At 39.8% G+C, this 21,780-nt stretch overlaps 2 protein-coding genes across 2 annotated transcripts in view; one reads left to right on the top strand and one right to left on the bottom strand.

Moving 5' to 3' along the window:
* Nucleotides 1-1,787, top strand: part of GLB1 (galactosidase beta 1) — a 40,207-nt gene extending 38,420 nt beyond the window's left edge. The window contains exon 16 of the mRNA XM_042475167.1: nt 1,314-1,787. Coding sequence (XP_042331101.1) covers nt 1,314-1,574 — 261 coding nt within the window. The 3' untranslated portion in view covers nt 1,575-1,787. The remainder of the gene's footprint in view (nt 1-1,313) is intronic.
* Nucleotides 1,788-15,406: 13,619 nt separating this feature from the next.
* CCR4 (C-C motif chemokine receptor 4) lies at nt 15,407-20,437 on the bottom strand. Its single transcript, XM_042475265.1, has 2 exons — nt 20,370-20,437; nt 15,407-16,686 (listed from the first exon to the last, which is right to left on the bottom strand). Exon 2 carries the CDS (start codon nt 16,670-16,672, stop codon nt 15,599-15,601), a length of 1,074 nt encoding a protein of 357 aa, XP_042331199.1. The 5' UTR covers nt 16,673-16,686; nt 20,370-20,437; the 3' UTR covers nt 15,407-15,598.
* Between the last annotated feature and the right edge of the window lie 1,343 nt (nt 20,438-21,780).

The raw sequence follows: 21,780 nt of genomic DNA, 5'->3' as shown, positions 1-21,780 counted from the left end.
GGATAAGCAATTGGATTTAGGCCATGAGTCTCAGGGACCGGGGGGGGGGGTATATAACTTGACCAATGAACTTATTTTTTTAAATCATCAAGCATGCCTCCTGGTTTTCCTTCCCATGTCATCTTTTACCTGGACAGGTACCAGAGCACTCAGTATTTTTCAGCCCATTCCTGAATCAGCAGCATGGTTGGTGCATTGTGGAAACAGGCCAGAAATTAGAAAAGATATGTATAAAAATGACAACCCCTAGAATCCCTTAATCAGTTTTACTAGTGGTTTTGTTAGTTTGGGGATTCTGGAAGCTATCATTCAAAACATTAACTTTTCCAAAGTCTGCTAGAAGCAACACCAGATTGAGGGCAGTGTAACAATCTGATCTGAGATTTACACATAGCAAGAATAAGTATTGCTGGGATTTGAATGTCAGATATTTTCTAGAGTGTACCTCCTATCTGAACAGCTTCAGGCCTTGTTTGGATTTCACTACTCTGATAGAGATTTCAGAAGGTGTGAAAGAAAAACATAATGAAAATATTGGCTAACTTCTCCATATCCTTTGCTCAAAATGTTGAAGAAATAAATGATTTGGTGGGAAGAAGTAGTGCAAGAGCAAGTGCTTACCTGGAACTGCCTTCTAAAATCATGGAGTATTATTAATCCCAAAAAGCATGGTGGAACAGTATAGTTTTTACAAGATGTTAAAGGCCCGTAACCTCACTGTTACAGTATTTCCACAACCACAATGCGGCTAAAGAGTAGATTGTTGTCAATTAAGCTCTCCTTCACTTCTCTTGTTTTTGATCTAAAGAGGATGGTGGCCTGCAGACTTAGTCCCTGACTGGTAACCCTCTGGTCATTAATTGTGAGCCTTAAGGTCTGATGTGAGGAGATGAGATGGATGAAACTGTTCTGTTAACATTTCTTACAATTATATATATATATATATATATATATATATATTTAAATGCCACACTCGGATCACTGTTGCAGAATGTATTTTTAAGGGCAAATTGAGAGAGGCAGTGTAATGGTGTAATGGGTAGAGTACTGGATTGCAATATGGGAGATCCAGGCACGAATCCTCACTGAGCTAGTGAGTCTAGGGCTAGTCATACACTTTCTCAGCCTGATATGCCTCATAGGCTGGATGTGAGGATAAAATGTGGGAGATGACACCTCCATGCACTGCTTGGCACTCTTTGGTGGAAAGGAGGGGTATAAATGTAATAAAATATATAAATATTTCTTAATTAAGAATTTCAGACAATGTAAAAGTTGGTTGATCAAAAACATATTTCCTTGTTTCTTTGCAGGGACAAATCTGGATCAATGGCTTCAACCTAGGACGCTACTGGCCAGTCCGTGGCCCTCAGCTAACACTGTTTGTTCCAAGCAACATTCTTGTTTCATCAGCTCCAAACAATATTACAGTTCTGGAACTGGAGAAATCCCCATGTGCGACCCAGAAATGTTTGGTTGAGTTTGTAGACAAACCTGTTCTGAACGCATCTCTTCACTATGAAATTAATACTGGGAAGCTGTTCAGCAAAGAATTCTGGATGAGCCATATATGATTATACTGGACTGCCTATGTAAATCTTTACATAGCTGCTCAGTAGACCCTCCTTTTTTTACACTCACAGTTGAGAATAGAAGAAATCAGTGTTTTCAAAATCTGGAGAAATAATTGACTGTAAACATATTATCAAATCAGTGTAAGGTATCAAATGGTATTATCTATCTTCTATGCAGTCTTCTAGTAAATATTTGTGTTGCAATCAGGAAGAAAAGAATATGATTTCCTAAGTGCCTATTCATCTCAACAAAACAATTAAAGGAATACGAATCTAATATATTGGCGCGTTACAGACTGCCCGTTTGGGGCAGCCTGTAACTGGCCCTTCCCCTACCGGATCGGGGCCTCAGCTGCCACAGCGGCAGCCTCCAAGGCCCCAATCCGCCGCTTTCCAGGCCGTGGGGAAGCAGCAAAAGGCCGCTTCCCCGCGGCCTGGAAAGGGGTGTCCTTGAGGCTTCAAGCCCCAAGGACACCAGATGGCGGCGGGGAGGAGGGGCCCCTTTCTCCCTTGTGTCCCTGGCGCAGCTGTCTAAAGGCAGTGCCAGCGATGCAAACCGCAGAAGGAGCTCAGTTTCGGAGCTCCTTCTCGCGCCGCAGAAAGGGCGCTCTATGCGCCCTCGTGCAGTGCAACAACGTCATGTCCACGGCGCCCCATTTAGAAGCGGCATGTTTGTGACGTTGTAATGGCGGCCCCTATGTGTATAGGGCGCCACCATTTTGTACGTCCTGGGGACGTACTAGGGTTAGGTGCGTGCGTAAGGCACGCACTTTGCCTAACCCTAGTACGTCCCCAGGACGTACTTTACGCCCGTGCGGAACGGGCCATTGTTAAACAGTTTAGAGTCACAGGCTTTCTTGGCCGGCATCCATAGATTTTTGTGGGGTTTTCAAGCTGTGGTCATGTTCTAGAAGAGTTTCTTCCTGACGTTTCGCCAGCATCTGTGGCTAGCATCTTCAGAGAATGCTTGCCTGGAAAAGAGTTGGGTATATATATATACTGTGTGACCCTGGGAAGGCAGGAGTGATTTGTATTAGCAACAGAACAATCCACATGCAAATCAAAGTATCAATGGCACTAGCAATAGTAGTTAATCAGTGGTGATTCTGCATTTTGCAGGAGGGTGAAATGGGGAAAGAGAAAACAATCTGGCTGTTCACTAACCTGTAAATCAAACCACTGCTGATGTAAACAGCCAACAATTTAAGTAAGAGGCTATTGAATACCTCTTTATGCAAACATGTATAAGAGACAGCTGCCAACACGGTCAGGAGTTGTGCTGGTGCAATGTTCCAAAAGCATATTGTCCTAAGAACCCTTAAAGAAGCCATTTTATCAGGTGTAAAAGTGATGTTTCAGCTGTATTCATAATTTTTTAATACCAGTATTGTAAATGGACTTTTTTAAAAAAAGAAAAAAAACCTAGACATTTCATAACACTTGTCCAGGTGGTGAACTTTTGTGGCTTCTTCCTAATTTTCTGTCACTAAAGTTTGGTTCCCAGTTCTAAAATCACTAATCTGAAGAAGTTCTAGATTCATGTTATGCTATGACAATCTGAAATTTTGAACTTTTTCAAATGGTTTTAGTTTAATACCACTCTAGTAAATATTATACGTGATGGAATAAAATGTTAACATATGTTTATTTATGTTTCTATTTAATTGGATAGTATATATGGCTGCAAATCCAATAAAGCTGGTGTGGGAATCACATGGCCCTTGAAATGAAGTTGTATTATAAGATCCAGCATTCCTCACCATTAGCTCTGCTGGCTAGGGCTAACAGGAGGTGCACTTCCACAACATCTAGAGAGCCACATGATTTCCTCTCCAGCAAACATACAAACAATGGTAAATATAGGAATAATGTAATCTATAGGCATATGTTTCAAATGAGATTTTTTTTATATATTTCTAGATTGCCTTATTGCCATTGTGGCTGGCTATGAAACAATATCCTGGTATTATTCATATGATAGAAATCCTTGCTGCCAGCATATGCAAGAGTCTTCATATAATGTCTCTCTAATATGTGTTGCAGTTGAGGAAAGTGTTACTGTTCAACACAATTGTCATTCTCTGTGGCCTTCAGGTGTATGAAAATGAATACAAAATAGCCAAAATTACAACACATGCCCCCAAGCATGTGAAATGATTTCTATAATGGATTCTGATTTGATGCTGATTGTGTGGATCTCTTAATGTCCTTTGGTAACATCTTTGGCCATTCGTTGAGACATTAGAAGACTTTTTGTGATCATAACACAGTCATCTGAAGTCCTAATGTAAAGACTTGGCTGACAAGTCTTGCATAGCCAAAATAGGAATATTTAATTATTTGATTTGTTGCTTTGGCATAGAGGTCCTCAAAAATCAAACTTCCTGAGGGAAGTTTCTCTTAATATATTTTTCCACTTTATGTCAGGCTTACACTGGATGTAAAGAATTCAAACTTCCCCGTGTTGCCATTCTGTGAACTTGTATTCTGTTTCTTGATTGTTGTTGATTGTTGCTCTATAGTTGATCATGTTTTTAAGGAATCCTAAAGTATATTGTGGAACATTGTGACTTTACAATATTCTCTCTTTGGCCACATACAGACAGGCCAAAATAAAGCTGCTTCAGGTCACTTTGGAGGTATGCTGTTTAAATGATGCATGTGTCCTAAGAGGCCACGCCAAAGGACTGGAGCGCAGCTTTGGTGCAGCTTCTGGCCTCTTAAGATATGTGTGTCATTTAAACAGCATACCTCCAAAGTGACCCAAAGCAGCTTTATTTTGGCCTATCTGTATGGGGCTTTAATTGCTTATCCTATATTATGATTTGAACCAAACAGTTGATCTATGAAAGCTGTTTGCTCTCTTTTGGTTTATTTTTTTTTATAGTTTACACTTTATAAACCGCTTAGGGAGCGCTTAAGTACACTGATAAGCAGTATAGAAATGTACTTGCTATTGCTTTTGCTTTTAATTTATATGTAATGGATGTCTGGAAAAGATGTTCATTCTAACAAAGAGCTTCATGTATGCACAACATTAGACTCCATTGTTCTTTGATTCATATTTGTATCAATGTCTCATCCTTTTCTTAAACTGCTCAGGGTAGTTCTCAGTTGGGTTTATGTTACTTTAGCTTTTTAACATTGTGATGTAGGTTAATTGAGATGGAAGAGGTATCAAAAGGCACCCGGGCAATTCCATGACAGAAAAGCTTTTCACACTTCGCACCAGGGATGGGGGAACTTTTTTCTGTCAAGACCTACAGTTCCTCATGGGTAATCTATCAGGGCTCACCTGTTGGCAGTGTCTGGGGTCATCTCCTAAAATGGATAGTGATTCAATAGCACTCATTCTGTCTCTCTATGCTTTTCGATCATTCCATTTCTGCTTTTCCCTTTGTTTCTCCCACATTTCCATTAACACAGGTCAGGATACATCACTTGCAGTATGCCTCCCTCTCCTTCTGTTTGTTTCTGTCCTATTCTCCCTTGTCATAGCCTCTTTTTAAATTATTTTTGCCTCTGGGCTCCCTGTCACCCTGCATCTTACCTGAGTGCAATTCTTCTCTCTCATCTCATGATTTCTGGAGAGTGGACTTAAGAGCATAAGTTTGCAGTCAGGAGGATTGCACAAAATTAGGTTGGAGGCTTCCTGCAACCTTAGGTTCTCCACACTTGTTTTATACAGTAACTCAGACACACTGTTCCACTAGTGTTTGCCATAGTAAACACAATATTTGAAAGATGATGTGCATCCTCAAAATTGGAACACATTACTAGGGTTAGACACTATTTGACTGCATAGCCACTGATGTATCTGAACTGCTGGATAAAGTACAAGATGACTCTGAACACACAATTGTACCCAGATGCCAATTTTAGGTCAACTGCAACTACATCACATTAGGGAAGAATTGTTTCTTAACTATAGAGTACAGGGTTTTGTGTGTGAAACAGCCAAGGTTTAATCCATTTCATCTCTAGGGAAACCTGGAAAATTTGTGCCTGAAAGCCTTGATATTCATAACCAATCAGTGTAAGCATTGTTGAGCCATGTGGACTAATGATGTACTTTGGAATAAAGCATCTTCCCAAGATCTTTTTGTGTCACTTGAGAATACTGTGTGTTTATTACATTTGGTGTGGGGTAATTATATCATATGTACAAGAGAAGAACTGATGTTGCTGTCAAATCAACATGCCTCATGGAGACCTGTTATTAGCAGTTTGTGAATTTTTACTTTAAACACAGCCTGATGGATTGAGTCTAACATATGCTGTTGTTTTTGTTTGCCAACAAATCCAACTGAAGTTTGAATTTATGGCAATGCTATGAGTGACACATATGTACATAAAATCATAAACTTGAATATTAACATTTTCTCTGTTCCATATTTGTGGATAATTTGGTTTAACAATGATTGACAGTGTTGTGACTAAAGGTAAACTACAAAGATTTAATGGATATGAATTAAGGGGATTTTCTAAATACATTGCTCTGATTGAAGAGATATATCTTGAACTTTGAACAGAGTAATTTCTAAGCAATTTTTGCATACTTTGCTTGCTTTCACACTAGCAGTGTTAAACTAGATTACCATCCTTTGATCACTCCCTTTCTGGAGAATTCACATTATTCTGTTGCTATCCTTTTGCATTCTAATGTTTTTCTCTGTTGTACTCTTGCCTTTCAGACAAGATTTGTGATTGATTTTTCCCATTTAAAATAACAGCACCAGTCTGAACAGTATATATTGAGGCTTTCAGGGCTACTGAAAGGAAGCCTACAAAGGTGTCTGCCACTGGCCACACCCCATCTGAAATGGTTTTGTGTTTGTGTACTGCGAGACCTACCCATCCCGATCAGAGAAACATGCGCTTTTCACTTGATAGCAAAATATGCTTGATTTCCTCTTCCCTTCTGATTGCTTTCATTGTTTTCTGTTATGCCTGTTGGCAGAAGCTGCAAGGAGGAAGCATTTTCCAAGAAGTTAGTGGAAACATTTTGCTGAGCAAGATCTGGTTAAGCATTGTGAAAGGATTTTTGCCATGGGAATGAGCATTAGCAAATAATGGTCAGCATCCTTTTAGTGGTATACACAGGTGCAAAGTTGCATCGCGCAAGCAGAGTGTTTTTACCGGACATAGTGCAATAGCCACATCCAGCTGACAGGAACAGAAGCAGAGGTCCACATGCAGAACACGAACAAATGCACATTGGGTGGGGTGTGCATGATCTGCTATGGGGCTCTGCTCATTCCGTAATGAAACCTGAGGCCACCTTGCAGAGCACTCAGAGGCCAACACAGAACATGTGCTGATACACCTCACATCATGTATATGTGCATCAGCCCAGCACATAGCTCAGTGTTCAATCTATCTTGTGCTACAGTGGTATTCTGTATAGAGATTGTGGAATTCAAATGGGATGTAATTCATCTGGCAGCTATTTTACACTATGTAAATCTCAATTGAAACCTGTTGAAAATAAAATGATTAAAAAGAAAACAAAGGAACAATACAGCACCTTCTGCAAGACCGATTCCCTTGATCTATCAGTCTGAAGACCTGATAGAACAACAACAACAATCTTTACCCGTCTTTACAAAAATTGTAAGAGAAGCACAAGTCTAACCTCTTTGGGAAGCAAATTCCACAGCCAGGAAGGAGCTATCAATAAGGCCCTCTTCTATATTCCCACCCTTTGAGGGTGCTGGGACATAGAAAAGACTTTAAAACATAGGCTCATACTGTCCTTCAGATGACCTGGACATGAGCAATATATTAATTCAATGGACCTGCTCTAGTTAGGACTAGTAATTGGGCTGAACCCATGGAAACCTGTAACAGTACATGTCTGTAATAGTTGCTTGCAAACTACGGTGTTCAATTCACTGGTTACTTTTAAAAAGCTTTATGAAGCCGAGCCTTAAAATAAATAAATAAAAGTTTTCAACATTAAAATTATTTCCTAACGTTTTCTGATTGGAATTTATATAGAGGGATATAAAGGTGTCTTTTACCAAAGAAGGAACACTAATTACTGAAGGAAGAAAAAGAACACTTGCAAGTAAACCAACTGATTCAGGTCAATGCAACTTAACTTCAAAATTGATATGCATCAGATTGCACTGCTAGTGCATACTCTGCAGTGAGGTGCCTGTTTCAGGATCTAGTCTTACCCTTCATTTTTAACTTTGAATCCTAATTTCACAAGACTATGTAGAGAGATGAGAAAGGAAGCAGACATGGCAGCAGAGTGCACAAGTTGGTACGCCACTGAGAAAGCAGGAGAAGGGCAACAGCAGTAGAACATAAGGGGCAAGATGGGCAGGCAGGAAAGGTGGCCATCTTTACCTTTTATTATATCATTATTATATGTGACTGAGATGCTACATCATCCAATGCAGCTAGGACAACACAGCTTCTACTAATGTGTGCCATCAAGTCATTACCAACTTATGGCGGTCTTCAGCAAACCTATCACAATATTTGTTTAGAGGGAGCTTGCATTTGCCTTCCTCTGAGGCTGAGAGAATTTGACTTGCCCAAGGTTACCCAGTAGATTTCCATGAGTGAGTGGAGATTTGAACCCTGGTCTCCAAAACTGTAGTCTGACACTCAAATCACTACAACATCTTGGCTCTCTTCCCTATGCTGATGTATATGCCTTCAAGTCACCTGTCAGTTTATAGCAACCCCATGAATTTCATAGGGGTTTCTTAAGCAAGGAATATTCAGAGGTAGTTTTGTTGGTCCTTCCTCTAAAATACAGCCTACTGCTGATAAAACCCTTCAAAACCCCTATCTCTTAAGCCAGGCAGTATCTCAACCAAAGGGTTTCAGAGGAGTTGTATACTGGGAAATGACAACGGCAGTGCTCTTGGTGATAGGGTGGATAGAGATGGCCCTACAACTGGGTGATGCTTCAGCCATCATTTCTCAATGCTCCTGTCTGCAGCACCTTGGATAACCTTCATTTGGGGTGTTGTCTGGCTTAAATGGTAGGTTTAATCATAAACCACTTAAATGTATCCCCAAAGTTATGAGATCATAAATCTGGTTTGCAGTCTTGTAGATGCTAAATAGGATGGCACCCTGTATTTTTATCTCACCTTTTTTCCAAGTTTGGGGATCAAAAATGGAAATGTGTGCAGATGAAAGCTTTCATTAGTAAAACATAAAAATTAAAATATAATGGAACTACTAATAGATTTCGTAGCAATTTTAAACAAAGGCCCCTAAAAAGAACAAAATAAACTTCCTTTATTTCTCACTCAATGTTAGGAACACAGAACGTTTGGCAGAGTCTTCATGAACAGTTCCCAATGGGATAACCTGTCTGTAACCTTAAAGACTTAACACATTTTATTAGGTATGGTAGACTACAGTTGATAGTGGGCTACTTTCCACAAAAAGTGTAAGGCCTCTTAGTGTTTAAAATGCCACAACCATTTGATTGTCGTGAACATGGGGAGAATAGTACTTGCTTGCTTTTCCTTACAGTTTCGCAAATAAAAGGCAATTCAAAAGGGGTTTGAAAAATCATTTTTTGGATTATGGCTGGCTGAGTGAATCTGGCAGTTATAGTCCAAAGGGTTCTACCAGATACTACAGTCTGTCCCATTAAACTCAGCGGGGCTTGGTTCCAAGTAGACATATATAGTGTTACACCATTTACCCCATTATTGGTTATTTTGTGATTAAAAGCTGAACAGCCCAATAAGGGCCCTGGTATGTTCCTTCTAAAAAGGAGAGCCAGTGTGGTGTAGTGGTTTGAGTGTTGGTCTATGACTCTGGAGACTAGGGTTTGAATACTGGCTTGGCCATGGAAACACACTGGCTGACTCTGAGCAAGTCACATTCTCTCAGCCTCAGGATGGCAATGGCAAACCTTCTACGAAGTTTATCAGACAAGGGAAATTGGTAGTATAATCCAATGGCAATCCGAATGCAATCATGGGGTTTATTGTGTGATAGACTACCACAGGCAATTTCAGGCAATGGGAAGTCAGTCTGAACGCAATCATTGGGTTTCATGTTACTGCGTGATAGACTACCACACGCAATTTCAAGCAATGGCATGCTATTCTCAGGCAATGGGAAGTCAGTTCGAATGCAATTTGAATTCACGTAAATTCACTGAACTAGCGAATTCACGTGAATGTGTTCTGGCCCCACTTTCTTTTCATTCGAAATTAAGAGAAATTCCTCCCATGTGATAAACTCCTATGAAAACACTTGGCAAGAAAATCCCATGGTAGGGCTGTTCCTTCTGCAACCTCATTTCCCACTGCCCATTCTCTAGAGATGGCCCTGATCCAATTGCTTCAGTAACTCTATTCGCTATTGACTTTGTCAGCCATTGTACTGCCAATTCATGCATACATTCCCCCACCCACTCCTGCATTTGAATATCAAGCAAGTTTTATTTATTCCATGTGATCTTGCAAAAGATCACAATGATACACTAGCCTTTGCCAGGGACAAACAGTATTCACGAGGATATTTTAATTATGTTTTTAATTTGTTGTTATGTGTATTGGAATGGATATTGTGCACTCCTGAATGTATAATTTATCAAACATTATAAAGGAAGATTCCACCCAGATTGAAACTCAGTCCAAGAAAGAACTCCTCACTTTCTGCTTTTGATACATAAATACAAAGAAGCCCCCAAACAGCTTGTCTAATTCAGCACCCTGAATTAGTCAGAATACCAAGATTTACAGTAAATGTGGGACTATATCTTCACCTCTGAGTCAAAATGGATCTGTCAATAACATCAGATTTCTGTCTACTCTGGAAGAACCCGAATGAATGATGCCACTGATAGTAAGAATCATGTTTTTCGTCTCTGCCCTTCAGAGCATTTCCCTTTATGTCACAATACTTAGAAATATCCCACTGATTCATACTTTGGAAATGTTACTTTTTGGACCATGCTTTCTAGAACTCCCCAGCCAGCATGCAAGATTCTGGATGTTGTAGTCCAAAAAGGAACTTTTCTAGGCTCTGTCCTAATTTGCCAAGAGATTGCTAAAGTGTTCAAGAGAAACACTGCACCCATCACCATGCTGAACAATGTTTTGATGTCAAAATGGATTAGCATCACTACCTACAACTGCCAGTTACTATATATATATCTATTTACCCATATAATTACAACTGGAACCAGTCTGATTGCTTGGTCGATATACCTTTAGTTATACATTCTCAACCAGAATGAATAGCACCAATGAGATCCCATTAACATACACATGAAACTTTGATGTGGATGTTTATCTGGACATTTGATCATCTTTTATTAAAATGTACATACAAGTCATTGTTTTTCTCCATTGCTGCATTGATTGCCCTTCTACATGTATTTGCAACCTCTGCCATTCCTAACCGTTGGCTATGAAAGCTAGGGCTGATGGGAGTTGCAGTCCAGCAACATCTGGAGGGCCATACATTTTTCACTGGAGGGAAGGATAGATGGCATTTTGGGGTTGCACCATTATTCATTGCACCACTATTCTCATCAAAAGGACTGACCAGGCCTCAAATGTCTTCAATTTCTGCAACTTTGCAACATGAGGCGCTCTCAGCTCACTGGTGGAAAGCAGTGCTGTTTATTAACTGAAATTACATTTTATGTTACCCATTTATTTTAAAGTATCCAGAACTAATTTTCCATTGTTTCAGCCTTCTATGAAGGTTACACAAACTGCTCTTTAGAAAAATCCTTTTCACACAAGGTATTTATTTTAAAACACACACAAACATTAATTGTAAGTAGGTAAAAATACACATTAAAAATATTATTGATTTTACACATTTCTTATGCTAACAACATATAGGCCTCAATTCAACATTCTCTCAGTGTATTATGTTGATCCATATACTACTCCATCCCAACCCCCATTTAAGAATACAAAGGGATCTTGTAGCACTTTAAGACTAACTGTGAGAAAGAAGTTGTTGAATAAACTTCCATAGACTTGGTCTGCTTCCTCAGTATGCAAAAGGATCTTTGAGACGGAGCGAAAGATGTTGTAGACTTGGTCTATTGCAGTGCTTCTCAATTATTTTCTGTCATGCCCCCCCCCCGCGACTGTAAATAGTATCATTCCCCCCTAAAACCCTTATAAGTGCACCCCTCCATAACACAGCGTTCCGCCCCCCCCTTTACGGAATCTCGCGCCCCCTCTGGGGGGCCCGCCCCACTATTTGAGAAACGCTGGTCTATTGCAAGTCTAAAACAGTTTATGCTACAACTTCTCAAAAGAGTAAGATCCCTTTGAATACTGATATTCCAGATTCACATGGTTATGTCTCTGAATTCTGCTGTCTCAGGTCTACAAACGTTTGTGCTACTTCTTTCACTAGTCTTATAAAATGCTACAAGATCCCTTTGCAAACAGATAATCCAGACTATGCTGACACATTGCAGAAATAAAGTAGTTTGACACCACTTTAATGGCTATGGAATTCTGTGATTTGTAGTTTTGTGGGATATGTAGCCTTCAGAAAGCTCTGGTGCCCCACCACAAATCTGTTAGTTCTGTAGCATTGAGTCATAAAAGTTAAAGTGGAGACAAACTGCTTTATTTCTCCAATGTGGCAGCAGTCCTCTACAGCTGAACTCTACACCTTCTTTAAAGCCATGAAGCCACTGTGTACATGCATCCCATGCAGGGTGACCAGATGACATAACTGCAAAGGAGGTCAAGGCACTGCAAAATGTAGGGCATTCAAGAAAAATATAGGACATTACCAAATAAAATCTAAAATCAGTAATATAAATATAAATTCATTTCATGCGGTTTATTTATGGCCATATTTTTCACATGAACTTATATTTGTTAAATGCCTTGTTGGCTTGCAATACACTTATAGAACTCTGAGCAAAACAAATGCTTAAACATGACCTTTACTAGCAGCAAACCCTTGGATCAATATACATTTCAATTATTACTTTAATTTGTAATTTTCCCATCTGTTTTGTCCTTGCTCCTGCTTCCTCCTCAACTCAAATCACACAATTTTGCCCTCCCGCTTCCCCTTGGTGCCACTGACCTGCTTCAGCAGCCCAGATCAGTGTTGCCAACAAGCCTCGAAGATATTCCCTGGAATGTTTTACCAAAATCCCTAGAATTCCCCAATATTTATTGTTATTACTCAGTCAAAATCCCCAGAAAGAAATTAATCAAATTCCCCGGATTCTGGGGAACTCCCCTGAAACTGGCAACACTGGTCCAGATCCTCCTTTCCTTTCCACACCTCAGTCAGAAAACACACACAAACACATAAACAAAACCACCACATGGCCAGGGAAAGTCTTCCCACCCCTTCCCCTCTCCTCATACTCAGGGGATCAATAGGTTTTCTATAGTCGGCAAAATAATTTGGTCATGTTTATCGCCTAGTGAAAACTAACAAACCTTTTGCAGCAACGGAGGCAATAATAATTCTGTTGAGCTACTGCTTGCCTGCTGAGGCATCAGATGACAGAAGGACAAGTTTTATGGCTCAGATAGTGGACATTTTGAAATTCCTCCTGGGCCCGGAGACATAAGGTTGAAATATAGCACAAATCTGGGAAAGGAGGACCTTGGATCAACCTGATCCTGTGCTGTAACATGAACAGGTCCGGCATCAGGGCTGAGATCCATAGGGCTTCTTCAGTGGTCTCTGCACTTCCATAATTACTGTGTCTCCAGCAGGGAGGAGGAAGGAATTGCCAGAAGCTTTTTTCATTGTGCCTATGCACATCACAGCAGAAAAAGTCTGCAGGAAGCAACTTTGGGGCTTTAAATTTGGTTGGAAGTGGGGCTTGGGGCACTGAGCAAAGAGGACAAGTATAGCAACCTCCACAAAAGACATCCACATGTGCAAGGGACACTTACGTATGCAGTTGTTTACTGTTTCTGCCGTCAAACGCAGAAGCACTGGTGTCCAGAATAGAAGATCTTTTGTTGTCTCTGAAAATACTGCCTAACCTTCAACCCCCCACTCCCAATTTTAAAGGTACACAAAATAATATATTTTTATTTCTATTACTGGAGATAATAAAAGGGAGGTAGGAGGAGACCCAATTATACAGGTAAAAAAGTTCTCGTGTGCAGAACCAGCACTGAATTCAAACTGTGCTGAACAGAGAGAAATTCTACTTTTGTCTGCTAATTCACTTCTTTCAATTTTGAGCTGGAATGGTGGCAGCCTGCCTTTTGAAGAAGGCTTCTTGTAGCCATGAAGCTCTCTTTACTTCAAGGTTGTAATTCTACCTTGGAGAGAGAGAGAGAGAGAGAGAGAGAGAGAGAGAGAGAGAGAGAGATAGAGAACTACAGTTACTATGCTGCCTCAGACAGTCTGGGAAGTATCGTGCAAAAAGTAACTTTTCCGAGCTCTGATACTTGCCGTTCTTTATGCACATACAAATTTTAATGGGACTTGCATACAATAACATGAACATGCAAAGAACCATAACCTAGATTTTATGCATTTGAGAAGTATGACTGAGGAGAGCATCTACACTGTAGAAATAATGCAGTCTGATACTGCTTCATCCTATAGAAACCTGGGACCTGTAGTTTGTCGAGGTACAAGCACGTTTTGGCAGGGAAGGCAATAAAGACTTTGTAAAACTCCAAGTCCCAGGATTCCATAGGCTGGAGCTGTAGCAGTTAAAGTGGTGACAAACTGCATTATTTCTACAGTATAGATGCACCCTAATAGAGCACCCCAATCCTATAACTGTTGGCAGAAAGTGGTAATCATGGGGCAGCCCAGAAGCCTCCAGTGTGCTCCCAAAAGCTCTGCACCTTAGAGCTGTTACAAGCAATTAGGTCCAAAATCAGGCATTCTAGGAGTGGAGGCAGCTTTGGAGATCCACTAAATTCAAAGTTCTTTCCTTCACTTGAATGTCAAGACTGACCACTCACTCATGCTATGATAGGCATATTCTCTGTGATGGGAAGTACCAGGAGGGACAAAGAAAAGGAAGCAGAGAACCAAAAAGTATTTGGACATGGCATATGATTAATTTCACCATTCCTCACCCTTTAAGACTGCTCGGCAGCTAAAAGTGTAAGTAACAATATCAAATCACTTTAGACCACACAAGCCACACACTTGAGAAATAAAAGCATTCAAATCAAGGTCACATCATCATGTAATACTGTATAATTAAAAATCATACATATGTGAAGTCGAAGGCTTTAATGGCCGGCGTCCATAGTTTTTTGTGGGTTTTTTGGGCTATGTGGCCATGTTCTAGAAGAATTTCTTCCAAAGATGCCAGCCACAGATGCTGGCGAAATCTCAGGAAGAAACTCTTCTAGAACATGGCCACATAGCCTGAAAAACCCACAAAAACTATAAATCATACAGACTTTGCCCATTTCAACTTTGCTGGGTGACCAACAGGACTGCAGCCTTGTCAGTTCTTTTTTAAGCAACAACAACAACAAAGAGAATAATGTTCCATTCTTGTCTCCAAACGAAGAAAAGTCTCAAGGCAAAAAAAAAAGAAAACACCAGGCAAATATTAGATGATTCCATGAAAGGAGACTTATCAGATACAGTGGTGCCTCGGGATACGAAATGATCGCGTTACGAAATTTCCGGGATACGAAAAAGTCGGATTGGCAAAAACTGTTTCGGGTTACGAAATATTTTTCGGGTTACGAAATTCATTTCGGCGCGAAATTCAAATGCTGCTATAGGCTTTCCAGTGCTAACGGAGTATTTCGGGTTACAAAATTTTCGGGTTACGAAAGGAATGGCAGAACGAATTAATTTCGTATCCCGAGGCACCACTGTAATTAATATCTTGCCAGGTATTTAAATATCAGATATTTCAGTTCACCACAGTGCTGATAAGATCCAAAAGCTTTGTTCTCCTTTTCCATACTCAAAGCTTTTGTTGCAGACCATGTGTATTTGTTAACCTCTGAAGCTTCTGGACTGCAGCAAAGTACTATCGCAGATCCATTGTATAAATTGGAATCCTTTGGCCTTCTCTCACAAGACATTCTTCAGAGTGCCTCTTCTTCACTTGTGGACTGGGTGCGGAATGAACTTGAGGATTCAGAATAAATAGTCTCAGGGAGCCCACAAGGTTTGCATAATCTTTTTGTCAAGATGCAATTCTTAAAGAAAAGCTTGATATACTTTTTGAATTTTTGCCCCATAAAGAAGTAGATAACTGGATTGAGACAGCAGTGAAAAAAGGCTAGCGTCTGAGTCACTTGATCTGCATAGTCCAGGTTTTTGCTGATACTGCAACCGCTAATAATGCCAACATCCACAAAATATTGCAGGAGAAGTAAAATGTTGTAAGGGATCCAGAACACAAAAAATACAATCATAACAGCAAAGATCATCTTCACAGCCTTCTTCTTCTTTTCATTTCTGCAGTGCATTAAGTTCTTAACAATCTGTGTGTAGCAAAATAACATGACTATGAATGGCATAAGGAGGCCCAAAATGTTGGTTTCTAAAGAGACAAAAAGTTTCCATTCTGTGCTATGGTATATGGACTTGCATGCAGTATGGTTATATTTGCTCACAGATTTGCTAAATATCAGCTCTGGAAAAGACGCTGCGATGGCTACTAGCCACACAATGAGACTAGCAAGAGTCCCATAGCTTACAGTTCTTGCTTTCAAAGCAAACACCACATGAACCACAGCTAAATACCGATCGATGCTCATGAGCATGATAAAAAAGATCCCACTGTAAAACCCGATTCTGTAGATCCAAGAGATTACTTTACACAAGCCATCTCCAAACACCCATTCATCGGCCACAAAATAAGACCAAAAGGGAAGAGCAAAAACAAAAAGCAAGTCAGAGAGGGCAAGATTGAATAGATAAATGTCAGTCATAGTTCTCAACCTCTTGTATTTGAACAGTACCAAGAGGACAAGGGTATTCCCTGCCAAACCAAGGAGGAACACTAGCGAATAAAATGTGGGAAGGAACCAAGAACTAAATCTTCTCACTTCGTCTTTGATGCATGGTTCGGGACTATCGTCATAGTTATCCTCATATAAAGAATATAGTTGGTATCCCATGGTGGTGGGAGCAGCACCAGAAGTAAAGGTCATTGTCTTTTTGAAACCTAAACAGAAGAATTAAATAATCAGAAACGTATCCGAAAGCATTTTCTTCAAAGTGTCTGAGACTGAATTCTCTCACAGTAACTCCTATTGATCTCTGTAAGATTTACATCGGAAAAAATATGCTTACAATTAAAACTGTCAACTAAACTTATAACAAATTGTTTTTAAAACTTAATCGAATATGAACGCAGATTTGAAAATATAAAGTCCCAGACAGCTAATTTTCCAGGGGTACCTCAGGATTTGAAAAACATGTTGACGATAAATGTATGTTATGGGTTACAGCCCACTTCATCAGATGCATGGAGTATTGTCATGTAACTTACTTACATGTACAGTGTATGTATGGATGTGTGTGTATACACTCACACATGTGTGATTGTAAACAATGAAGTCAGAGGGAACTGAGATGCAGAAAGTACAGAGTACACCCAGTGCCAACACCTTCTCCCCAAGTATACTTTATTAAGAATATTACAAAACCTATTGTAACATCACTTCTCTTCCAATGAGATGTATATACTATCATTTGTCAACAGTGCCCTACTGTGATCCACATAGGAGAAACAGGTCAATCTCCACTACAGTTGTCATGTATACTTTCACTGGTATTTCAGAAAGTAAGGCCTGCTTGTATGATATGGTATAATTACTGTACTGAAATTCCCTTTAGACACAACCTTTAAAGGGACAGAAACCTGGTTCTCTTTTGCTTCTTCTGGCCATCTTCACTACTTCTTACCTTATTTCCCCTATGCCCTACAGTCTGTTCTGTAATAAAGATGATTGATCTTTAAGATGCCACAAGTTTTTGTCCTTCGGAGCAAGATGATATGAGGAGTGCTCCCACTTTTAACACATTGTTCTGCATGTTTCCAGAGCTCCAGATATTTAGCTTTCTCTGTCAGAGAGCTCTGGTGTCAAAACAAATTACACCCAGGACTCCATAGCATTGAGCCATGGCAGTTAAAGCGGTGTCAAACTGCATTAATTCTGCAGGCTGACAACAGCCTTTGCTCCTTTCTGACACCCTTATCAATGGAGTTCTTTTCCCCAATAGAGGTCAATGGATCCTATCTACTATACTCCATTATCAATGTATCTTAGACAAACAGCATTATCACTCTAAGTAGGGCTTGACTATCTGTTATCATTTAACAGGCTAATGTTAGCTGAATGGGCCGTGGAACGAACTGTTTTGCATTTGCCTGCAAAAGAAGGGGCTTTCAGAGAGGCCTAAAGTTTAGGAACAGGATTACTTTTAAAGATATTGGCAAGAATCTGTCACAATACCTGCCCAATATCTGGCCCAACTGAAACTGTTTTAATACGGGCTCGACTATTTGCTTTAAGAGCCACTCACTCGAAAACTGGATTTTTTATTGGTTTATTGCGAGGGAAATTAAAGGAAGGAAAGACAATGAGAAACATTTTTTATTAGAAAGCGCCAACATTTTGTCAGAGTTTGTATCATTCGGCTAAACAGATCCTTATCACGCTACCTAGTGCCAGGATGTCTGGCTCAAGTTAATTGTCACAACTAGTAATTCTGCATTTCAATTTTGTTCTTGCCTCACCATCTGTATCCTACTCATTATCTTAGCATAGATACTGAGATAATCCTGAACCTCTAAGACTGCACTCTTGGGACCCATTCACACAGTGACAGTGCTGTTGTTCCACTTTAACTGTCATGGTTCCATCCTATGGACTCCTGGGGCTTTTAGTGTGTTGAGGCATGGAGCCTCTAGCTGAATGTGTTAAATGATCCTCCTTAAACTGCCAGTCCCAGGATTTCATAGGTTGTAGCCATGGCATTTGAAGTGTAATCATAGTGCCAGTCCATCTGATACCATCCAGCCTCAGAGGGAGAGAGGAAGGTCAGCTCCATTGGACCTCATCTAGAATAAGAAGAAGGGCCGTCCCTCCAGTCCATCTCCCTTGGTCCAGGCCTTGGAGGGAGAGAAGAACCGCTGGACTTGATCCCCTTTCCCACCACCATTCCCTTCTCTTTTTGTGTCATGTCTTTTTAGGTTGTAAGCCTCAGGACAGGTAAACGTCTAATTAACTAATTAATCTAAGTAAAGTGCCATGTAAATTTATGACACTATATAAACAAACAAACAAACAACAACAACAATGTAACTGTATAGTGTGAATGGGACTCTGTTACATTTGGTATAGTGGATTACAACCTATAAGAGTTTATTATGCAATAATCAATCTGTGAGCATTAAATATGCCACAAGGCATTTTGTTTTTGCTACTAAATATGGAAACTGTGCACTTTCTGTCCTTGTATAATTTATGTCACATACTGGCCTATGACATGGCTAATTGTTTTAAGTTCATAATAAACATATGTATGTAACATGTGTCTGTTTCTTGCTAATTTTTCCACCTGCGCAGGTTTTCAACTTTCCAAAAATGCACATTTTAACCTGCATCTTGTGCTTACCTCAGAAAAAGCCCCACCGAACTCGATTGGAGCTATTTTTGAATAAAATTGTGTTTGTAGCACTATTCATGCCACCCCTGTAAACTGCACATTTTATCTTTACCTGCATGGTCACCATTACCCTACTGAAAAGATCACTATTTCACCTATACCTTTTGCAGCAGGTATCAAGAGAGGAATCTTTTCATGGTCTAGAGACCAACTTTATTGCATGTTAGTGTCTGCCTATCAAGTAACTATTAAAGGACTTGTTAGCTTAAACAAAGTTTGGCTGCATAGAAAATTCAGTGCCCCTACTTGTAGAGAAAGGATTACATTTTATTGACTATCATATTAAAGACTGAGTTCTCAGCAGATGTTGGGAAATACTACTTTGGGGAAGCTACAAATCAACTTCTGATAAAGATTGCTGAAACTCAAACCCTGCAGTTGGTAGTGGGTGCATGTGCTATGTATAGCAGCATTGGTTCACTAGAGACTAGAACCACAATGCAGGAGCCAAAGATTGTTTGGTTGCAGTGGTGTGCATGTTCTCTACTAAATGGGACAGGACCTATTTCTGAATATACATGGAAAGGATTAGAGTATATATGCTGAAGAGAATAAAATATCAGATTTCATCTTGATTATTAGTCAAGACCACCAACTTTGCCCACTAACTAGTTTGTAATCTCTGTATTGGGACCTACTTCTGAGTAGACACATATAGGATGCTTTTGATTTTTAATTTTTTTTGCAAGGATCTGTAAAGAAGCTTCTTTGTCCCAAAAAACATCTTACACAAAATTTAGCTTTGCAGTTTCCCCTATATGCAGCAATGTACCGTATATAATTTTAAATCCTTTACAGCATTGAATGATTCACTAGCCAGAAAACCATATTGTTTAAGGAAGCGTTCTCAGGGAATTTGTGATTGTCATCTGGCTGTCTGATAATATTTGATGTGATGTGATCTGCTTTTATATTTGATGTTTTTAATTTGTCTTTTCTTTTCTACATGGTAATTTTATCTATTCCTCTATTTAATTGTTATTATCTTAGAGTGTACGCCTTGGGCAGGCTTTTATATACTCCTTAATTTTACCTACTTTGTACAGCGCTGTGTATAATTACAGCGCTCTAGAAATAAAGTTTAATAATAATAATAATAATAATAAATCTGCATCGAGTTTTATTATATCCAATCTGAAAATACAGAATGCCTTAGCTACCCATTCAACTTACCTTTTAATGCACAAGATATGGTGAAATGTCTTGCCAGAGAGTGATGAATCTTCTCAGGAAGTGGTATCAATGAGATATGAAGTTGAACTAAGCTGCCTAAAACTAAAGTAGTGAGAAAGTATAGCACTGGGTTTTTTTTTATGCTGTGACGTAGGCAGTGTAATTCTTTTAAAACTTGCATTACAATTGGTCCTTCTAGCATGAATTGTGGGAATCCTGTTCTACACAGTAATGTCTGGCCTCATGGCCAAGACAGTTCTATAGTTTGTTGTTATTGTTATGTGCCTTCAAGTCATTACTGACTTAGGGAGACCCTAAGGTGACCCTATCAAAGAGTTCTCTTAGCAGGTTTCTTCAAAGAGGGTTTGCCATTGGCTCATTTGGGGCTGAGAGTCACCCAGTGGGTTTACATGACCCAGCTGGGATTAGACCCCTGGTCTCCATAGTCATAGTCCAGTGTTCAAACCGCTACATCATGCTGGTATTTACTCAAAAAGAACTCCTTTAAAGTATACATAGCACACTTGAACTCAGTCAGACAATTGGTCCATCTAGTCCTGTGCTATTTTCTGCGCTGGCCAGGAGTTCTCCAAGGCTAAAACCAACCAGACAGAATAAGCAGCAGCAGAAAAAGGAGGTCAGCACTGTAAAACAGCTCCTTAACACAATTGTTCATTTTGCAGCCCTAAGAATTTCAGGCATGATGGACTGGGATCATAGAGGGCAAATGGTCCAAAGCTCCCTGCTTTGCCTCAGCCTAGGTTCCTGATCAAGTACTTTGCACTTCTCTAGATGAAAATGTCCAGGGGCTCCTGATCATCTCGGTGTGGTGGGTTTTTCAAAAATTTGTTAAGGTTTACCAGGAATCACCCATATGACACTGTTGAGTAGCTAGCTGGGATATGGAGCCAAGGAGGGAGGGATGAAAAAAGAGGGAGAGCAAAGCAGACCACTGCAGTTACAGCTAATTCTCCACACATCAAGACCCAGTGAAATATTAGACAAAGTGCTGAATGGAAGCATTGGGGGAAAATTGAGCATTAAAGAGGAAGTTGTTTTTAATGCAGCTACTTGGGTCATTAAAAAAATACCAGCAAAATATGAGAAGTAAAGGTGTTTTTTCTTTTCAGAACAACGTATTAAAGATCCTTGGGGCCTTTTCTCTCGACCACCAAGCAACAAGTGTAAAAAATTCAGACAGCTTGCTTAAAATAACTCTGGGTGACTAATTTTTGTATAACGCTAACCCATGATAGCTGCTTATTTAAAATAGGTTGTTTCCTCTACACCAGTGTAACTTACTTTTTTCCACTTTTAATTCATGGAAATATCGGTTGATTCAACCTGTTTTGTCTTTCTATGTGTTTTTTTGCAGGGAGGGACAAGGGAAAATAAACTTTCTAAGCTTAGG

This window comes from Sceloporus undulatus, chromosome 6 (assembly GCF_019175285.1).
Source record: "Sceloporus undulatus isolate JIND9_A2432 ecotype Alabama chromosome 6, SceUnd_v1.1, whole genome shotgun sequence".
Taxonomy (NCBI): domain Eukaryota; kingdom Metazoa; phylum Chordata; class Lepidosauria; order Squamata; family Phrynosomatidae; genus Sceloporus; species Sceloporus undulatus.
Note: the sequence above shows the minus strand (reverse complement) of the source record. Positions and strands in the feature narration are given on the sequence as shown.